Below are 21,651 nucleotides of genomic sequence, written 5' to 3'. Positions count from 1 at the left end.
TTTTTCATTTCTGCTTTCATGTTTCAATTTCCAAAAGCTTGATTTTTTTAATATTCCTTTTCTTAATAGCATCCTATTCCTGTTTTATGCTTGTAATTTCTTTCCTTATACCTCTCTGAAGATTCAGAAGGTTTTTCTCTTCCTAAGTATTTATTTCTTATATCCTGCCTTCTTCTGTGTTTTGGGCTCTTACGCAGAATAGCCTTTCTTCAAATACCCTTAACTGCCCATACCTAAGAATGGAAACAACCACTACAAGAAAACCAGAGTGGAGGCTCCAAGTATACAGGAGGTGCTTCTCTGTCATGCCCTCACCATAGGATGAGCCAGCTGGGTTATTTGTAGAGAAGCTTCTAGGTTTCAGATTCTCCAGAAAGATCCTGCCAGCTCCTGGGCTAAGTAGAGGCCTTTCTGCCAGTATATTGGAGGCCAATTTGGGGAGGAGGGGAACATGAAGTATGAGGATGTTATTCAGTCACCCTATTTTTCAGTGAGGTATCCTGATCCACCACTGTGCCTCTCTACCCTAATAGAGAGACTTTCTTCATCATCTCCAGAGGATAAGCATCTCCAGGTATCCACCAAAGATTGGGAGGAGATTTGGAGATGTAACTGCTTCTCAAACAGCTTTTAAACAATACAGAGGATTTTAGCCTCCTTTCATTTCAACTTCTAGAGATATCTGTTGCCACCAATTCCTGGGACTTGGAGAGTTTCTGTCACGTAAACAGGCTTGTTCCTCACATCTGCTACATCCATTACCACACAACCATCTGCTTCCAGCTTCCACAATACTGCTGCTGTTGTCTCCTCTTTTGTTTTCTCTATGTTTGTAGGTTTGTGCACTTAAAAACATCTCTTCCCTGGGGGGCCGGCCCAGTGGCGCAAGCAGTTAAGTGCGCGCGCTCCACTGCGGCGGCCTAGGGTTCGCCGGTTCCGATCCCGGCGCGCACCAACACACCACTTGGCAAGCCATGCTGTGGCGGCGTCCCATATAAAGTAGAGGAAGATGGGCATGGACGTTAGCCCAGGGCCAGTCTTCCTCAGCAAAGAGAGGAGGATTGGCAGATGTTAGCTCAGGGCCGGTCTTCCTCACCAAAAAAAAATCTCTTTTCTGTTATTTTACTGCAATTTGTGGTAGAAACAAAATTAATCGCCTATGTTCAATGGATTATCATTATTTGATACAAAAGTTCCTTTTTATACATTGTGTACTTTGTAAGTTTCTACAATAACTGTATTACTTGGTAATCTGAATATAAATTTATTTGTTAATCTAAATAAATAACACTTTGAATATACAAAGGTAATCAGGCTAACTCTGTCCCCTTTGGACTTCCTCCAAATATCCATTTATCTACATATAAATAATAAGAAAGCTTAATTATAAAAGGAAATGTTCTATTGCACAATGATCATTGTTCATAATGAGACCTTGAAGTATGGCCATATCCTAAGAAATCTTCTAAATCATCAGCTATTTCAATATAATTATAACAGATGCTATCTTTCATGTGACTATTTCTGAACCTTAAGTTACCTTCTATGAAGATACTCTAGGGAATGAGTGCAAATCGAATCACTGTTGGAGAATTTCCTGAAAAGCTATCAAAAATAAAAAAGCACATGTGCCCACACGTCCTTCTCAGAGGCCGCAGCAGGTCACAGGGCTGACCTCCGTTCCAGTGAGTCTGGCTCGGCTAACTGATAACCCACTAAAGCGAACCTCTTTAAGTAAGTTAATTCAGTGTAAAATCTCCAAAATAAGAGTCTTTTAAGAAACAGCAATATGCTAGGCCACTCTCTCTCTCAGAGTAGTCTCTTTCTCCTGTACACTAGTAGAACACTTTCTCGGTGCTGCTTTCACGTGCTGCTTTGATTTGGAGTTAGCTGTGAACCTGATTTACTCCCAACACTAGGCTGTCAGCTCCTTCAAGCGAGAGTCTTTGTTTGATTAGGTTTATATTTTCACAGAGCCCCTAGAATACCGCCATACACACCAGAGAAGGTTAAAAATAAATGTCCCTCCATTACAAGCAAGGGCATATAGCCACCTTCTTTTTCAACATACCCACTAATAACAGTATCAGGTCATGAGGAAGGAAAATAAAGACAGAAAGGACAAAGAGAAAGGAAAAGGTCAAGAGAGTCAAATGCTTTTGAAGATTCAAAGGAAAGAGAGGGGGAAAGATGCCACTGGATTTGGAAATAGAAATCCAAGCACATCAGAAATAAGAAAGGGGTACCAGACATCACTGTTCATTATTTAACATTATTCTGGAAGTACTAGCTGGTGCAATAAAATAAGAAATATTAAAATTAGAAAGGAGGAGACAAAATTGTCACTATTTACCAAGGTGATCACAGTCTATTTAGAAAACTCAAAACAACAATCCCAATAAATTGTTATTGGGAACTGTATGAAAGATTAGTAAGAAAACCAAGGACAAACGTAAGCAATTATTTTTTCCATGAAAAAATATTAACCAATATAAAAATACAATGGAAAACTGCACTAATCAAAATTGATAACAACAATAATAGTAATAGGTCACATTTATTGAACGCTAACCCTCCGCTAAGCACCTCGCTATGCATTTTACCGTATTTCATTTAATCCTCACAACATCTCTAGGAGGAATGACTCTTAGTATCTCCACTTCACAGATGAGGAAACTGAGGTTGAAAGAACATTAGTAATTTTCCCTAGCTGTGGAGCAGCAAGTGGAGGGGCAGTGTTCCCCATCAAGCCACATCCCAGCTGACTCCAGAGCCCAAACGCACATCCTCTAGCAAATTTAGTGAGAAGAGAAAACTATATATGTATAAAGAACACAAAAAACTTTAGTAAACATAGACCTATGCATTGTTCCTTGATAGAAAGATTCAATATTATAAGATATCAATTTTGCTCAACTATATATTCAACGCAATCCAAATGAAAAATTCTAGCAAGATTCTTTTCTCTTTTTTTCTCTTTCTCTTGCTCTCTTGTGCTCACCCTCTCTTTCTTTTATTATTTATTTCAATCCTTCTGAGAAAATGCTCCCATAGTTTTTCTTGAAGAATTAAACATGTGAAAATAGCCAGAAAAATTCTGCCGAAGAGATTAGTAAAGGATCTTGTCCTACCAAACCCTGCAAGTTACACTAATGCCACCAACATTGTGTTTGATGCCCATGGATAGACAGATTAATGGAACAGAAGAGGAAATTTAGGAATAAAACAGAGTATTCACAGGAATACTTAATATAATGTAACTACAAAGTCATTTTTAATCAGATTGGCGAGGATTAAAAAATTGAAGATACTCAACTTTGGTAAAGAGAATTGTGTAGTTGGACACATGGTTAGTGGGAACATAAACTGATACAACTCTTGGGGAGATCAATTTGCATTTATATATATTACAATTAACTCTCTGATCCAGTTATCTTATTACTAAGAATTTTTTAAGGAAATAGATGCTTAAGTTAGCCACAGTATTGTTGATTATAGCAAAATACTGGAAATGACCTAAATGTACAGTAACAGAAGAACAGCTCAATAAACTTTGGTACATACGTAAAGGCAACTTATGTACAATTATTTAAAAGTATGACATATGTATCTATTCAATGACATGAAAAGATATATCATCAAGCAGACAGAAAAATAACCTGTATAATATAATCCCATAAGGAACATTGTATGTCTACATATCCATATGAGATATAGGCATAGAGAGACATCAAATGGGCAAAAATAATGATAAAGGTAACATTTACTGAGTACTTACACTGTGGACCAAAAACATGTTAAGCACTTAACAACATTATCTCATCATATCTTCACAACCACCCTATGAGGTGGATACTATGATGGTGGATAGTATGATGGCCTTCTTCTAAGTGATGAAAAAGGAGACTTAGAGATATTAGTAACTTCTCAAGGTCACACAACTAATTAGTGGTGGAATCAGAATGGAACCCGAGCTGCCCCCCACCGTGCTACGGAGCCTCCATGTTCACCAGAAGACCCCAGAGCTGGAGATGGCCGTCACTGAGAGGAGAGTTTGAGAGACGTTTGCATCTTATTCATTCTGTTCTGTATTGTTTGAATTTTCTGCCATGAACATGTATTATATTTGGAGATATGGGAACAAAGAACAAAAAGAGAAAGAAATCACAGGTGACTCTTGCCACAGCAATTTCAATCGGTAGACGGAGATGAACACATTTCAAGAAAGTGAGGAGTAAAAAGGAGATGAGAAAGAGGTGGCAAGTATACAGAGTGATTGATTTTTTATAAAATGGCAAAAACACCTTCTAGAAAATATTCAATCAATGGTGCAAGCATAAATTAAGAGAAAACCCTTATAGAAGGTATTTTAGCAATATGTTACCAAAAACGAAAACATGCATGTCCTTTTTCCCCCAAAATCTCATTCCGAGGAACTTATCTAAAAGAGATAAGGAGGCAAAGATATACAAGGACTTCATAATTTTCTGCCCTTTGTTATTTGAAATGTGGTATTGTGAAAAGAGCTCAGGGTTTGCAGTTAAACCTACCTGGGTCTGAATCCTTGCTTTGCACTTTACTGGCTGTGACCTTGAGCAAGTTACTCAACCTCTCTCAGCCTCAGTTTCTTTATCTCTAAAATAAAAATAAAAACATATGCCTCACAGGATTGTTGTGAGGATTAAATGAGATAAAATACAGCAGAACATCTGAAATATAAAAAAGTGTTCGTTCGTTTCCTTCCCATCACTCACTAATATGTATAACTTACAATGACTGTATAAACTCTAATCAAAACTCTAGGATAAATCATACAGCTTGGTAATTTCTACATTACTCTGCATCAAAGTATCATAACATTAAACTTCGCTTATAAAGTTATTCAGAAGTAAACGTATGTTATGATACTTGACACTTTCTCAATCTCAATTAGCACTAAACTAATTAACAGAACTGTTTTATACACTACAGTGTGTCACATTTTTCTTCCTTCCTCCCTAATCCCCGGTGTGTTGGAAGGGTGATTGAGTATCTAATTACTTCTTAATTGAATGCACATATTATACATTTTTCACTAGTTCAAGCTTAATGCTTTTAGTCCAGAAATCAAAGTCAATGAAATTAAGTTGAATTGGGATTTGGGCAACTATTATAATGAGAGAAGGTTTGTATTACGTCTAATTATAAGTAAATGTGGGTTTTAGCATTATTTCCTATGGAAATATTTCAGATACAAGAATGTGCCATAAATGACTAATCTAGATGATTAATAACATTTTATTCCTCATTACAGTGATTTTATTGTTGGGACCCACTAAATACAATCATTCTTTAGACCCACTAAATACAATCATTCTTTAAAGAAAAGATACCATTAGAGAACCGCTGGTTGTACCCATACTAAAATCAGAATGAACATTCATATCTGTGAAAAATTACGTGAGTTCCTCTGCAACAAAAAGGTTACAAGAATTCTCACATGCTGCAAATAGAAGAAAAACATAAATCTTGTAATACTTGTAATATAACCAGCTACATTAATCAAAAATATTTATTTACAGCAAACCATAAAAATATTACTATCAAAATGGCATTCCAATTCAGCTAATATCTTACAGACAGAGGATTTCATGAGGGCTTTTTTTTTTCCTTTCTGTATTATGCAGGAGAAAAAAACTCTGAAGTAGGTATTCTCAGACAACATTTGTTTGCTTGTTTGTATCTAGCTATGGGGAGCAACCATCTGGAATAATTTAGTTGAAGACCTCTTCAGGCAGAAGACTAGATTAAATCACTTTTTGAGATCCAGTTCAAATCCATGCTTCTAAGATGTCTCTGAAAATATTTTCTGCAGACAAGCCCTAAAGACCTTTATGGTTTCTAACCACTAAAAGTACAATAAGAATTTAAAAATTTTGGTAGGGTTTCAAGAAGTACTGTAATGGAAAACAGACTCATCAAAAATCAAAGTGGTTTCATTATTTTAACAATTAATTTATTTTGAGACTGTATTACCTACTGGCAAATTTCTTGACTGGGAAAACCTCCATATTATCTAACAAATATTTCAGATTCTGTCCAAGATATTGGGCATTGTCTAGATTATTTTAGCTTGGTATGTTATCAAAACAAGTTTTAACTGTTTAATCAAAACAGAAGTAGCCAAAAGAATAAGGCAAACCTGTTTTTACGTTAGTACTTTAGTTAGTAAGACCTATATAATTAAATGAACAAATTTTTTGTATGGCATATTTTTATTAAAAATATTTTTAAATACATTATTTCTCACCCTTGTGAGGGTCATGTCAGTATCTACCTTTCTCTTATATGGTTTCTTCTCTAACTTCCCATTTCCCTTCTTGAGGAGATGGCTTCCATTCCTAATCACAAGGTCTGGGGTAAGTTCCTCCACACTACCATGCCATAATCCTTTCCTCACTCTCATGCTATTTCATTTCCATGCTGAGATGTCAGATTTTCTAGAGTTTCCTATATGTAAGCAATTCACTATGTACAATCATCTGGACCATAACTACTACATAACGAAATAAAAATATTAAAAAGACGGTAAATCAGGGGACTTCAATCATTTCATCATGTTTCTGCACCTGCTTGTAATTGCTAACACCAAGCTACACATCAGTAGATCTAATGCAGATAAATTTTCCAAAGCCCATTTTCCAAAATCTCTGCACCTTAATAGCTGAGACATTTACATCAGATGCCAATAACACTACCTTTCATGTGGATGGCAATAACAAACTACAATACTACCACCAACCCCCAGTGGCAGATGGTGCCAATTAGTCATGTCACTCTTTCCCACTGTGCTCAGATGTGGATTCAGAATCCTTCTCAACACTCTCAAGGCAGCTTATACCAATCAATTAGAGCTGACACACAAGTTTGAGTGCTCTATGTCATCCATGTCTTTTATTTTTATGAATCTTTAACAATCCTATGTAGAAGAGAGGCAGGATGCTCTTGTAACAGTCTAGATGACAGATGATATTAACTTGATGGGTTGTGATGATGGAGATGGAGACACAGGTGGATTTGGGAGCTATCAGAGGCAAATCTGCAGAACTAAATGATAAATTGGACACGTGAGGTGAGGTGAGGAAGAGAGGTATCAAGTACGACTTGGGTTTCTAAGAAAACTGGAAGAGAGCCAGGTCTGTGAAGGAAGATGATAAATTCAATCTCGTATATACTGAGTTTAAAATGCCTTTGACACATCCAAAAGAAAAGTCATACAGACAGTCGGGCATTCAATTCCAGCACTTAATAGAGAGACCTGGTCTAGGAATATAAATGAGTGGGCCATCTACATTTAGTGGTAACAGAAGCTATGGGTGCAGATGAGTCACCTACAGAGTGAGCAGGCCCCCAGGCTGAGCGCGGGGACTCCACTAGGAAGCGGCCTCCTGGAAAGTTCATTGGGCTGCTGAGATTTTATATTTTATAGTTCCCTCATCTATGATGATTCTGCTTTCCTAAGACTCTGTGAACTTCATCATGGAAAAGAGGAACTGGAGAGAATAGATGTAGGTAAATGACAAGGAAACTGAAATGAATGCCTCTTTATAAGGTTTTCTTAAGTCTCAAAACAGAAAAATGAAGCTAAAAAATTGATTTGAGGAAATTACCAAAAATGAGCATCAATGAGGTAAAAGGGATAATAAAACATGTTTAGATGAGATAACCTGGTCTCAGTGATTTTTTTATGGAAAATAAATTCTTTAGGCTTAAAATCATGAAAACTACTATATTTAAGGTATCAGAATATACTAATGCTCAACATACCAGTTGGCTCATGACTGCAGAATGTTCTCTTTTCTTCTTCCAAACACAATTTTGTTTAAATTCATAGGAGGAGAAAAAAACTAAATCATTCAGGAATTTTTATCCACAATAAATTATTAACATTTCTAAAACATAAAAAGTTAAAAAAGACAGATTTGGAACCAGAGATTATTTTTCTTGTTTAGTAATCTTGAAAAAAATGCCTGTACAGCATTGATATTTTTCATTCTTGGGTTAACAGCAATTTTTATTCACATAATCAAAACATAATAGCTAGGTTGAGCATCCTTGGCATTTTGGCATTTTCCTGAAATCATTTTGAAATCCTTTAGGAAATCCATTCCATTTTCAGGAAATTCTATATGCTACAGTAAATAGAAAACAGCTATATCCATTGAGCTTTCATTTCTCACCCTAATGCTGTGCATCGTGTTAAATTATTAGAGTGAGGAGAGTCCAAGTTCTATTGACTGAAAATATGGCTTTGAGCTTTCCATTTATCCTGGAAGGATAATAGCTTTTACCCACTTGGTCATTCAGAGTTGACAATCCTGCTTTCCGCACACAGCCCCCTCCTTTTCTATAATGCCTTATCCTTTTCTAACCTATAACTCTTTTCGGTTATAGAAGAAAACTGATATGAAATAGATGCTAGCTATAGCTTTATTAAAGCTAAGAAGACAATATTATTAATTGCAAAAGCATATGTGGGGAGAGTTCAAACCAGTCAAGGATGACTTCAAAGACCCAGAAAGAAAAACAAGGGCAACTTTGACAAAAAGATCATTCAGAGATGCTTGCCTCATAACCCCTCTCTTTCTTCTTCCATTTTACTGTTTGTTTGTTTTTTTCTGACCTTTTGGGGTATATCTATATTTTCCCTTTTTAAGGGGAAAAAGGAAACTAAAGAGCCTCATGGCATTGGATTTATAGAAAATAAATAATTATAGTTACTGTAAACACATCTGCAGTTTAACAATATCTGAGTCACAGGGGAAAGAGGCAAGTCTTTGAACAGCCAGAAGAACCTTTAAAAAGAGGCTAATACTTAATGAAACAGATAGGCTAATAATCATGTCGTCAGAGGTTAGTACCAATATTATGTCAAGAGCAACAAGTAAACTGAACCTAACGCTTGGTCTTATTCTTTGTTTGCTGTTATTAAGATTTGGTTCTCCTACATCATATAGAAAATTCAACGCGTAAAGGATCATTTAATGCCAACTGGCTTCCGGGAATCTGAACTAGCTCTGCTGAACTGAAGAATTTCCAGCACCTGGGTGAGTTATACGCTAATTCTTTAAACAAGTACAAAACCATAGTTCATACTTTTAAATGGTAATACAAAAAGTCACAGATTATTCATGGGAATAATAAGTCTTGGTTATCAAAGCCCTCCAGACATCTAGACATGTCATGCAAAAAAAAGAAATGTCATTTTAAGTCCAAAAACTAAAGTTATTTTAGTAAAACATAGCTAAAATACATCTGAATTATTTTAAACATTTTTTAGAGAACTATCAGAAAAAAAATTTTTCTCCTTTTCCATTCTGAGAGCTTAAATGAAACATTCATGCATTAAATTCAAAGTCAGACTGTCAAATCATTTCACTTTAATAAAAATTTGAATTACCTGCCTTAGGGTATTATTAAATATCAAATAAAAAGCATACATCCATAAGTCTGATTTCCCAATATAATTTTATGTAGAACTATGACTAGATTTGTATTACACATTTCAAGATAAAAGGATCAAAAATGTATTCATAAAAGGATGAAGTCAGAATTGGAGTCACCTTTGAAAGAATTCCTGCACCACTCTTAGGAATTTTTGAAAAAATAACCCCTTTAAGTAATTTCAGCCACCAAGATAAGGACATAAATCCATTCTCCTTTATAAAATACCTAAATTGTAATTAATCTAAAACTTTGAAAAACTACACATTATCCTCCTAATGAATATGGAGTATCTGAAATATACATAATCTCATAAACATTTCAGTCTCTGCGTGCGTGTGTGTGTGTGTGTGTGTGTGTGTGTGAAAGACAGAGATAAAACATTGATGGTTATTTAGACATTTAGAGAAAGGCAACCCTGATCTAAGACCAGATAAGGATCAAAAATTCAAGGCAATAATCTTGTTTCATAAAAAGTGTCATTTATAGTTGCTGATATTCACAGAGAGTATACTAACCCTAGACTGGAGACATTCATAAATTCATGTTCACCAAATCTCATCGCACCTCACTGCCTGCTCCTCTTCCTGGGTCACTCCTATAAGCCCAACCTTCACTCTGCTCCAATCTCCCATCTTCCCCGCTGCTCTCACCCCTCCTAGCTACTACCCCATTCTTCCTTAAATAATAAAAGTAAGCCATGGAAACACTACGTCTATAAACCATCACCTCCTTCTTCCTTCCTGTTACAGCATAGAAAGTGTCCATTCTCTTAACAAAAGCCAGTCTCCACATCTGCTTAGGATTTTATCCCCTTGCAACTTTTCAGAGACTTCACTGCTAGCATTAGCCCTGCTGAGAAACAGCATCTTGAGCCTCTCCCATCTACTGGTTCATTTCCCTCAGCATACAGAAAAGTTCTTGTACTTCTTTTGTTTAAAAAGTCTCCCTCCATCCCATCCCCTCTCTGTTGCTGCAGCTGTCTGCTCCCCTACCAGCCTGGTTTATCAAGACCTGCTGTCACATGGTGTCTCTGCCCCCTCCCTTCACACTCGTCTTCGGCCAGCTGCAACATAACACGCATTGTCATGCCACCCTGACTGACAGTGTGGGGACGCTCTCTGACCTCTGCCATGTAGTGGTTAAGAAAAAGGGCTCTGCCAGTCAGGCTGCCTGGGTCCAATTTCCAGCTCTGCTGCTCAATGACTGCATTACTTTGGGCAAGTGACCTAACTTCTCTGTGTTTCAGTTAACTCGTCTGTCAAGTCTCACATAAGATTTTGTGAACACTTAATGAGGTAATCTCTATGTAGCATTAGAACATTATATATAGATACATCTTGATATGTAATCTCTATGCCAACAACTCCCACATTCGGTAGTTCAGACCTCTTTTCTGATCTCCACTCTCGAAATTCCAGCTGCCTTCACGACAGGTCCACTATTGTGACTGACAGGCATCTGGCACTCAACGTGCTCCAACTCAACTCTTTATCTTTCCATCCCATACAGAGCCTCCTCCAGCTTTTCTGCTGTCACTCAATGGCACTCTATTCACACAGTTTCTAAAGCCCCAAACCCCAGAAGTTATCTTTGATATTTCCATCTCCCTCCACCCTCATCCAATTTATCACTAGATATCACTTTGAATGTCTATTTCACATACATTAACTTCTCTCCATCTCCACTGCTCCTATTCTAGTATCTAAGCCTCCGTATCTTTCACCTTGGTATCTCGGCAGGCTTGTAAAATACCTTTCTACTCCTGCCCTGGCCCACTATAACCCAATCCATTCATTTTCCAGCCACCATGATCTATTAAAAACATTCATGAGACCAGGCCACTCCCCTGAGTAGAAGTCTTTATAGGTTCTCAATGCATCAACAACGAAATAAAGTTGCCTTAATGCGGCTGACAAGGCCCTCTAAAATGTGGTCCCTGCCTAACTCTCCCCTTCGATTTCTACACCCCAGACTCATAGCACCTTCTTTCAGGTACCTCAGTGTATCAAATTCTTACCTCCTCCACAGGAAGTAGCTCCTCAGGGCCTTTGCAAAAGATATTCCCTCTATCTGTAATCTCCTTCACTACATTCTTTGTTCTTCTCATTCATGGAACTTATTACAATTTGTATATTTTCTAAGTGCTTCTTTTTCCATCATCAGGCTCCCTACCTCAGACTCTAAGTTTTGTGAGTGCAGAGACCACATCTGTTCTCACTCCTGTGCATTCAGAACCAATCACACAGCAGGTGCTCAATAATGATTTTTGATTAAATATTATTTTAATTTTTTAGCTAATTCATTATAAGGCCTAGCTTCCAGCACTCTTGGGTTTTCTTCATTGTTACCATACATGAATTACTGAAAGCTTCTTCTCATTCCTACCAAAAGCGACTTAGAAGAAGGGGGAGATGAACCGTGCTGGCTAACTTAGACACTGAGAATGAATGACTGATTAGAACGTGGTCAATTGATCCAGGGCATGCATAGTTCTAAGGGACTTCTAATTTGCCTACAGACATTCAAGACACGCAGTGTTATGGGTCCTGATAGATTCAAAGAAAATAAACATGTTTCAACTCTTAAGAACTTGAAATTAACAGAGCAAAATAAGAAATACACAAATTGCTAAATGGACTAAAGAATGTGAAATGAGAGGTACAATTTAAGGGAGAAGCAGAGAGTTCACGCTGAGAGCTGTATTAGAGCTGGGCCTGTAGGGCAGCTAGGATTTTAATAAGCAAAATGAAGGGCAGGAAGGACTGTGTGAGCAAAGCAATTCACAGAAGAAAAAAGACAGCTTGGCTGGAGCGCTGGGTCCGTACAGTGTAGTAACAACGGAGAGGCAGGGAAAATGGATTTGGAAACGTGGACAAAATGTTCACTTTGTAAAAATTCCTATGTCGACCGTCGAGCTCATGAGACTGTGAGCAACTAGGGGCCAGAGATTTCCATTCACCTGTGACTCCCCAGCCCACTGCACCACTCACACAGGATGTGAGTTCATACTCACAACGGCCCATGAAGCAGTCAAAGCTCTGTCCTGCTTACCTAGGGAACGGTTCCAAAAGATGCCTTCCTCTGTAGGAAGCAGTGCTGGCCAGTGATGTGCGCTGACCTATGTATGCACTCTTAGGCAATTTGCAAGGTAAAGAAATAACCCAGTGTATAGTCATTTATGTAAATTTTATCTTTTACATGTTTGCGACATTTTCTTTTGTTAGCTCCTTAAGGGTAAGGAATACATGTATTGAATTCAATATATTGAAAGGTACAGATTATGTTTCAATCAAGAAAGAAATATACCATATTCAGATAATTAATAAGTGCTTCTTGATCTATCAAATAAAAGCACTTCCATAGGACAAGTATTTTCATTCATGCCAGATCTGCCTTCACCTACCCCAATAAACAGGACATCCAATCTGCATTAGACAGCTGAGGGTCAGCTTTGGGGCACACATACTCCTCTAGTCCCATCCTTTATGTTCCTCAGTCATCAGCAGGTGACCACTGCAGCTTCATGGGTGCAACATAGTAAAGTACTAAAGAGATACTTGCATACCACTGTTTCTCTGCCTCAGGGTGACTGCCCTTATGAAGGCTAATATTAAAGCAAAAGTTGGAATTAAAGGCTACTCTGGTGGGAAAATATAAGCATTGTAGCTTTTTTCAACACTGCATGATATGGAATTTTTGAAAACTATCTCACTTGTAATTAATGGGGCTTGAGAATGTGTCATAAACTTTATCAAAATAAAGTGCACTCATATTGCTTAATTATCAGGATCACCACGAGAGTAACTTTGGTGTGACAGCTTTACATAACTGCATGCCCATTTTCCTTACTTAATCTGCACATACCCAGATGAAGATGGACTTGCTCCTGTTCTCTTTGGCTATTGAAATGCAGCTCTAATGACTCTGTCACTAAGTGGCTGAGTGGGTCTAAAATTGTCTCCCAGAATCCCATCACAGCCTTCCACAAGTTCTGCCCCCTTAACATGTGTCCTCAGCCTTCGAAATTCTTCAATCTAAAAATAAAAGCAGAACAAAATAGATTAGTCATTTACCAGACATTAACAAAACTGGATTTTCGTAAATGACTTAAATTATGCATAAATTACAACAATATAGAAAGAGAAAATTAAAATTAAACTTCAAAAAGAGATAGACATATTTCTTCCAGACGTAAGACATTAGACAAGTTAAGATCCTTGCAAGATAAATGAAGACAGTAGAAGCAGAGAAATCAAGGTATCCAGACAACCCAAATACGCACAGAAATCTGCTGGATTTGTTAATGCAAAAATGGTATACACCTCTCTCAAAAAGCTTTTATGCCTCTCTGTAACATAATAAGAAAGAGTGAACAAATGAATAAGTGCTCTTAAATGCTTCCCAAGTATACCTTTAACTAATGAATTCTGATGTCACTGTATGTTAACAGTGATTAGATGTTAGATTTATTAGATGGAGGTTTTCTTCATCGAAAGACTCTCTTGGCTGCTCGTCTAGCCCCTTGGAGAGCACAGGTCCAAAGAACACCTCTGATTTTCTGAAAGTTTAAGCCCAACTTCTTCCCTCACCAACACCAATTTTCAAGTTCATCTCCCTTTCTCAGGTGTCCTCTCCAGGTCCAGTGGCTTCCCACTACGTGAGAAGTGGCTCCCACAGTCCTGAGGGACCTTTCCCAACAGCCACCCTGCAGTTTTTCTGACTTGCCAGGTCTGCACCTCCTAAGAACTCAGACTGCCAGACAGGACCTTCTGAGAAGTGTTTAAGCAACAAGCAAACATGTGATGAACATTCATCAGACTCATTCCCCATCTGTTAGTTGATTTGCTCCTCATCTGTTATTTCATTTAAATGCCACATAGTCACATGATACATTCTTCATTCATTACAAAAAAGGAGAAACTGAGGCTAGAGAGCTTAAGAAAGTTTCCAAATTAGCTAGGTCTGACAATTCCCAGTCCACCTGCTCTTTTCCCAGCTCCACATCCACCTCTTCAGAAATTCTAGTCAATTCCGAAGAATCTAGATCCTGAATATATCGCAGAATGTTGAGCAAATGTGATGTGAACAGCATCAATCCACCAAAGTTCCCTGTGTTTCACAGGGTTATATCTACAAAGGTTCTTCATACAGCACAGCCAGATAATTCTGCCATTCATAAGTAAAATGAAACGCAAGAGATCAACTAATTCAGGGCTCTAATGAAAGTCTACAAACCCCTAGAGACTTTAGGGGGCCCAAGAAACCCCTGAATGGTATGCAAAATTTTACACGTGCATTTTCCTAAGAACAGGTTCCCTGACTCCAAAAGAATTGGATCTCACAAGATTCCAATTCAATCCACTCATATACATGTCGGGAAACAGAGCCAGGGGAAAATCAAATGGCTTGTTAGATTAGCACCCAGGTTAGAAATCTGACTGCTAATGTTTCATTTTTCCATGTCTCCAAATACCATCTGATTTCCTTAAATGGGATAAGTCTGACCCGACTGGGACTGTCCTGTCTTTTTTTATAATAACTACATGCTGTATTTACACAGACATGCCAGTCAGATAAGCAATTAGCTGTTTAATCTACATAACAGTTTCTCAGTAGACCTTTTCAGAGTCTTAGAGTGGCAATATGGGTACCACCTATTGCTTGCTACATCTGGAAAATTTCTAGAGCCAAGACTGCATGAGAACTCCCTGCAATTATTTGTGGAATGTATTTTCACTTAGTTTTCCCCAAGCATGGAGTGGAAAGGCAGCTGGTCAGTCCGAGGATCCTATGGTTTTTCAAAAAAAAGAATATGAAGGTGAAGGCAGAGGCTCAGCATCAGAAGGCCAGTTCACATCCTGACTCTGCTGCCCAAGCTGCAAATGACCTCTCTAAGCCTCAGTTTCCACATGTGTACATGGAGATGAAATAAGAGTATTTGCAAGGATGGTATAATAATAACATAATTTAAGAAAATCTTCCAACATAGTTCCAAGCACATAAGCAGTGTTCAATAAATACCTGCACAACTTCTTTTGAAGTCAAACCTTTAGCATTTTGAGATAAATATTTAGCTACAATTTTATATGCAAAAAATAGACTGGAAATAAACCAATGGACTGAAAAAATAGAAAGTCACCTCTCCTTGCATTCACTTTACACGTTATCATATGTAACAGCTGCAACCAGAATCTATAAACCACGGACAGGGTCACTGAGGAGCAATGAGGACTAGAAACTTTACTGCCTAGGGGCTGCCCGGTGGTGCAGGCGTTTAAGCGCACGCGCTCTGCTGCGGTGGCCCGGGGTTCGCCGGTTCAGATCCCGGGCGTGCACCAATGCACCGCTTGGCAAGCCATGCTGTGACAGTGTCCCATATAAAGTGAAGGAAGATGGGCACGGACGTTAGCCCAGGGCCAGTTTTCCTCAGCAAAAAAAGAGGAGGATTGGCAGATGTTAGCTCAGTACTGATTTTCCTCAAACACACAAAAAAAAACTTTACTGCCTAAACATATTTTAAGAAATACTCCATTTTTTATTGACTTTGAAGCTTATTTTAAAGCTAGGTTAATTTTATATTTACATATTCTGAACTGAAGATAAACCTTTCAAGCCTCAGGCTTCAGCCTCAAGCAGATTCTGTGAAAACAGCTTCTTCTAGAAGAGATGATCTAAATCAACAGCCAGCCAGTCTCAAATCACTGCATTCTTGGAGGAAATTATTTCACAAGAAATGTTTTTCTCTGATCATAGCAACACTTTGAAGACTTCAAACATCAACAGAGATCGAGGGAAAAAGCACGTCTTTCTGAAATGCCAATTTTTCTGAAGTAACCACCCCTCAAAACACTTTAGTCACTTCAAATGGTTTTAAGTGCATACTGCGTTATCCCACACTGAAAGGAGAGATAGTGAGAAATGAACAGAATAGTATTTCAGGATAAAAGTATTCAACAAATTCAAATGTCAGGGCAGTACAGAGACTCTATCACACATATCGGCATGTACGATTTCATCGATTTTTAATGCTACTCCGCTTAAATATGGTATTTGTTTTTAACCAACTTAAAAGAGAGAGATAGGAGAGAGATCCAACACTTGAGAGACAAGTCCTCATCTTCCAAAGGTAGCAGAGTTGAATAGCCACCGTTCTCTGGACCCAGGTTGCACTCCAGTTGTTCTAAGACATTTATTCCAACCTTCACTGACTCATGAACCAGATCATTCACTCCAAGTTCAGCTTTAAAACTGCTTTCTTGATGAGTGCATTTAAAAGGCTAATTTTCAGGGTTTGAGGTTTGTCACTTATTAATTTTAGGAGTTCCCAAGCTCCTATGCAATCCTCTAATAGACTTATTTTGACGTATATCTTGTGAGTCATTGTGTTAAAAAAGAAAACACATAAAAATTGGTGTTCTCATTTTCTTTTATCATCAAGCAATGACAATATATGAAAAAGAGTAATACAATTCCTTATAGTAGCAATCAAATAAAAGAGTCAAAAACAAGTTATATTAAACAGTCCATACATATGTACATATAGTGAGAGTATATATATGTATATATCTCTCTACCTTTAATGTACTGCAACCTTGTTGTTTTTGTTTCATTTTCTTCTACCCCATTATCTAACTTTCTTTCTAAAATCATTGCTCTCTTACTGACTTCTTATCCATAAACCAATCCTCATTCTGTCACTGACTCCTTAATCTGATCTTTCTAATTTTTTGAGAAAGAGCTTGGAGAGGAGAACATCCTCTTCCCAGTAACACTGATGTAAACCTTCCTCTTATTCCAATCCCCAGCCCTGGTCTCTGCCAGTCTTCCCATCATCACTCTACGATGGTCACTGATGAGCCACACATACCAAAACTTACAAGAGAATTACAGATTACAGAGCTCATGACCACAGGGGAAGTGCTCTCTGTCATAGAAGACACTGAGGAAATACATACAAAATTCCCACAATAGTCTAAAAATAACACATTTTAAGAAAGGAAAGAGAGAGTCTCCCAGGAGAGAGAGAAAATCCTCGAGTTGCACTGTCCAATATAATAGCCACCAGACCCCTGTGGCCACTGAGCAGTTGAAATGTGGCTAGTCTGAACTGAGATGCACCAGCAGTGCAGAACACACACCGAAGGTCAGACTTGGTATGAAAATAAGAATGTAAAAAATCTCACCCATGATGTTTTATATTGATTACATGTTAAAATGATATTTTGGGTATATTGTGTTAAAATATACTACTTGAACTAATTTCACCTTTTATTTTGACTTTTTTACTGTGGCTACTAGACAATCTAACCTTACATATTTGGCTCGCATCGTGTTTCCCCTGGACAGGGCTGGTTTAGTGCCGCCCTTCAGAAACTCAGCATTCTGGTGTTACAGTGCTCATCTAAGTTATACATGGAGATAAATGCAGGTAGATAAGAAACACTGGTTCTCACAGTGTGCTTCCTGGAAGAAGTTGCTACCCCAGACCTACTGAATCAGCAACTCTGGGGTGGGCCCCAGCAATCGGTGTTTTAACAAACCCTCAGGGGATTCTGTCGCACGCTCAAGTTTGAGAATCACAGACACAGAAGAAAATTTACAACAAATGTTCCAAATCACTTAAAATCATTTTCAAACATGACCATGCTGTGGCCTTGCAACAACTTAGTCATTAGGGTCAAAAGCCCCTCAAATCCCATGTGGAGCATGAAGACAAGAAACGCCTGCAGCTGAGTCCTGGACGTCATCAGACCGCCTCGGCTGCCAGGACCAGATGTGCTCCCAGCCCCCAAAGCCCAAGCACACGCCAGGCCCTAACTCGGGCTGTCGGGGCTTTTCTATCCATAGGACACATGGAACGGAGAAGGATGAAGACGAGGCAAAGCAGAGAAGAACAGAAGATTAAAAATGGTTTTCCAAGTTCTAACAGACACATCCACAGAGTGAAAAACAAACACATTCATATTCCTTTGTTTCACTGGTGTTACTTGAAGTCGAAAGAGAAAAGAAAAAACAAAGATACATCTAATTTGAGAAAGTAGGTAAATTAAGAAATAGAAAAAGATAAGTAAGGGGAAAATGCAGAAAAAGAAGGGGGAAAAAAACAGGGAAAAGGAGACTAAAACTTAACAATCAATCATTTCTCTGTGTGTGTGCACACATTTGTACATATGCCATTATATCAAAATGCCACATTTTATCAATTCTGAGTATTGTTCACATTTTAAAGTTTCTGTGAAATTAGAACGTGTCTTACAATTTCTGTTGTCAGATTTGATGAAATTTGGTATTTTTATTCTGTTCTTAGAATCTCATTTCCAAACATAACAATATAGCTGAAAAAAAGGGTTTTTTTACTTCTGCTTCCTAATGCTTAGACCACTGTTTATCTTAAAGTAATTTACTGGTTATAGATCATTAAAAAAAAGAAAATTATACTCATTCAAATCCATCCAATTGTGGGTGTGTTTTCTCCTAGCATATGGTATGCTAACTAGGAATAATATGAAAAATTCAACTAAGCAGGGGCTTCCAGTTCCATATTCTAGAATGCTCAGTACTCAGGAAGATGTAAATGTTCCACGATAGACATAACTGTCCACACTACACTTCAGCAGAAGCCTACTCTTCCTCGAATGGAGCTGCCGTGCATTTCCTAGGAAAGCATTATGATTTAGAGCTTTTTATTTAACGTTGCTAGTGCAGACATTATTATCCCGTGGCAGATGATGTATTTCAAGTTACCAATTGTTTCCATAATAATACCCAGCAACTTAATTATATATGTTAACCCTATGATACAAGAGGAAACATTTTTTCTTCAATACAAAGTCTCATATTTCTCAATATAATCAGCTATGTAGAGACTCTGCCTGCCACTCACTATTCCTTTTGTTATTTTATATATCAACCCCCCCACCTTTCTCTGTTCCTCTTTAAGCGCAATAATACAAGGCTTCTCGATTTTTCTTGGTCTAGATTCTAGAAGTACATCCTCTCCCTTTGGTTTCTCTCATTTTTACTGCCCTCTCTGGACCTTTTTTATTTTTGCTCCACTCTCTCTGAAATCCTATGAGCAGCAACAGTGAAACATTCAAGTCAAGGACAGCTTGATTTATACTCTCCTAAGACTACAATTTCTTTCTAAATCACTCTAAATTGTGTTTTAATATACATGCATGTGTGTGAGCGTGTGTGTACATTTTAACACTGTTGCCCTCAGAACAGATGTTCTAATGGAGTTTTGGGCTAATAGCATCTAAATCTTGTCTCTTGAAAAGCTACAGCTAACTGGAAAGTCATCTATTTTCAAGAGCAGTTGGGGATATTCCTTCCAATACACATTCCTTTGGCTTTGGCTCCCCATTAGGAAGATACGGCTTATTTCTCCATAATCGAGGAGCATGACTTAGTGAGTGAGGGTCAGACTTTGTCATGGCCTTACTTGGAGGGACAATACAAAGCAAGGTTCCCTTTGAAACCAGCAAGACACAAAGACATGATGATTTGTCTCTGGATTTTAGCATAACATACTGATCAACATGGTAGAGAAACATTATAGCTCGCATTTACAAAACATTCACAATACAGTTCGGCATGAACATTCACAATGCCATGCCTGCAAGGGAATCCTTAAGGGAATACTAAGTGGAATTGAGAATGTTCTTTTTGTGGCTCAACAAGGTTAATCCTGACTTTTAATAAATAGAAATTTTGTGGTTTTAGAGAAAAATGTTATTTTTCACTGAAAGGTTTTATCTATTTTTAGAAAATTACCCCTAAACAAAGTTCACGGGGTATTGAACAACTGAACAAATGTGACTACAGACCCTCAGCTTCTACTTCACCTCCAAGTCTGAGACCTCTCCTTGTGGCTAAATCCAATTAATACATTTTAGTCCTTAACTTAATGTGTGTGCATAATCTGACACTTTTCATGTCTCTACTCCCTCCTTCTTGCAGATCACACCTCCCTTGGCTTCCAGACTTCACATCAACCTCCTGATGTGATGTTCCCACTTCTTAAATCATTTCCTGGGGACGATTCTTCCAATGCACGTCCCTTATCAGCTGCCACTCCCCAGTTCTCTGCATCACTTCTTTTCTCTCCCTGAAGGATCTCCTCTTCTACACTTATGGCATCAATCCCCATCGATATATTATCGACCTTTCTTGGATGTATCAAAGGCATCTCAAACTCTCAATATTTATAACCATAAACTCACAATACTCTCCATAAAGCCTGCTCTTCCTTTTTTATTCCCTATTATGGTGAAGGGCAACATCTTACGCTCACCAGTCACCCAAGCCAAAACTCAAGGACTTCCTCCCTGAAGTCCTTCCTATGTCATCAGTCACCAAATTCTACTGATTCTACTTCTCTATTATTTCTACAATCATTCTCTTCCTTTCATCTCACTTCTTTCCAACTACAATCCTAACTCAGATCTGCATCTTCACACTGTAGCTACAGAGATGTTTCTCAAATTCAAATTTGGCCATGTCTCTCTTTCTCACAACATTCCAGGGATTCCTTGCTGCCTTCAGGAGAAAGTTCACTCTCCGCAGCACAACATCAAGGCTCTCTGAGGAAGGCTAGGCCCGCTCCAATCTCAGCTCATGCCACTGGCCCTTTACAATAACAGTGTACATCCTCAAGGCACTGTGCTCTTGCCTCTGCAGACACTTCTTCCCCTGTTGGCAGTGCCCACTAACACCCATGCCACACACCCCCACTACCTGGCCTGGAGAAGGTCTACCAGATGGCTAAATCTCATCCAGGCACCTTTCTTATTTGACACCACAAGACCATCTTCACGTCATACCATGGCACCGTTCACATGAAATTATTGTTTTTTAAATGTGAACATATTTGCCTTTCCCCCTAGATGATGAATTCCTTGAGGATAGAACCAGGTCTTATCGGCCCTCCACTTTCAGTGCCTACTACAGTGCCTGGAACATAGAAAATGTCAAATAATTACCAAATGAATCAATAAATGCACAAATAAGGGGCTGGCCCCGTGGCTTAGCGGTTGAGTGCATGCACTCAGCTGCCGGTGGCCTGGGTTAGGATCCCGGGCGTGCACCGACACACCGCCTCTCCAGCCATGCTGAGGCCACGTCCCACATACAGCAACTAAAAGGATGTGCAACTATGACATA

General features: G+C 38.3%; 1 protein-coding gene across 1 annotated transcript in view; it reads right to left on the bottom strand.

The window, feature by feature from the left end:
* CA8 (carbonic anhydrase 8 (inactive)) overlaps positions 1–21,651 on the bottom strand; it is an 88,448-nt gene that overhangs the window by 5,392 nt on the left and 61,405 nt on the right. The window contains exon 8 of the mRNA XM_004435728.3: positions 13,351–13,520. Within this exon, the coding sequence (XP_004435785.1) occupies positions 13,386–13,520 (135 nt within the window). The 3' untranslated portion in view covers positions 13,351–13,385. The remainder of the gene's footprint in view (positions 1–13,350; positions 13,521–21,651) is intronic.

The sequence above is a fragment of the Ceratotherium simum genome, chromosome 31 (genome assembly GCF_057802395.1).
Source record: "Ceratotherium simum simum isolate JZ-2026a chromosome 31, ASM5780239v1, whole genome shotgun sequence".
Lineage (NCBI taxonomy): Eukaryota > Metazoa > Chordata > Mammalia > Perissodactyla > Rhinocerotidae > Ceratotherium > Ceratotherium simum.
The sequence above is the reverse complement of the archived record's forward strand: the minus strand, read 5'-3'. Positions and strand labels throughout refer to the sequence as shown.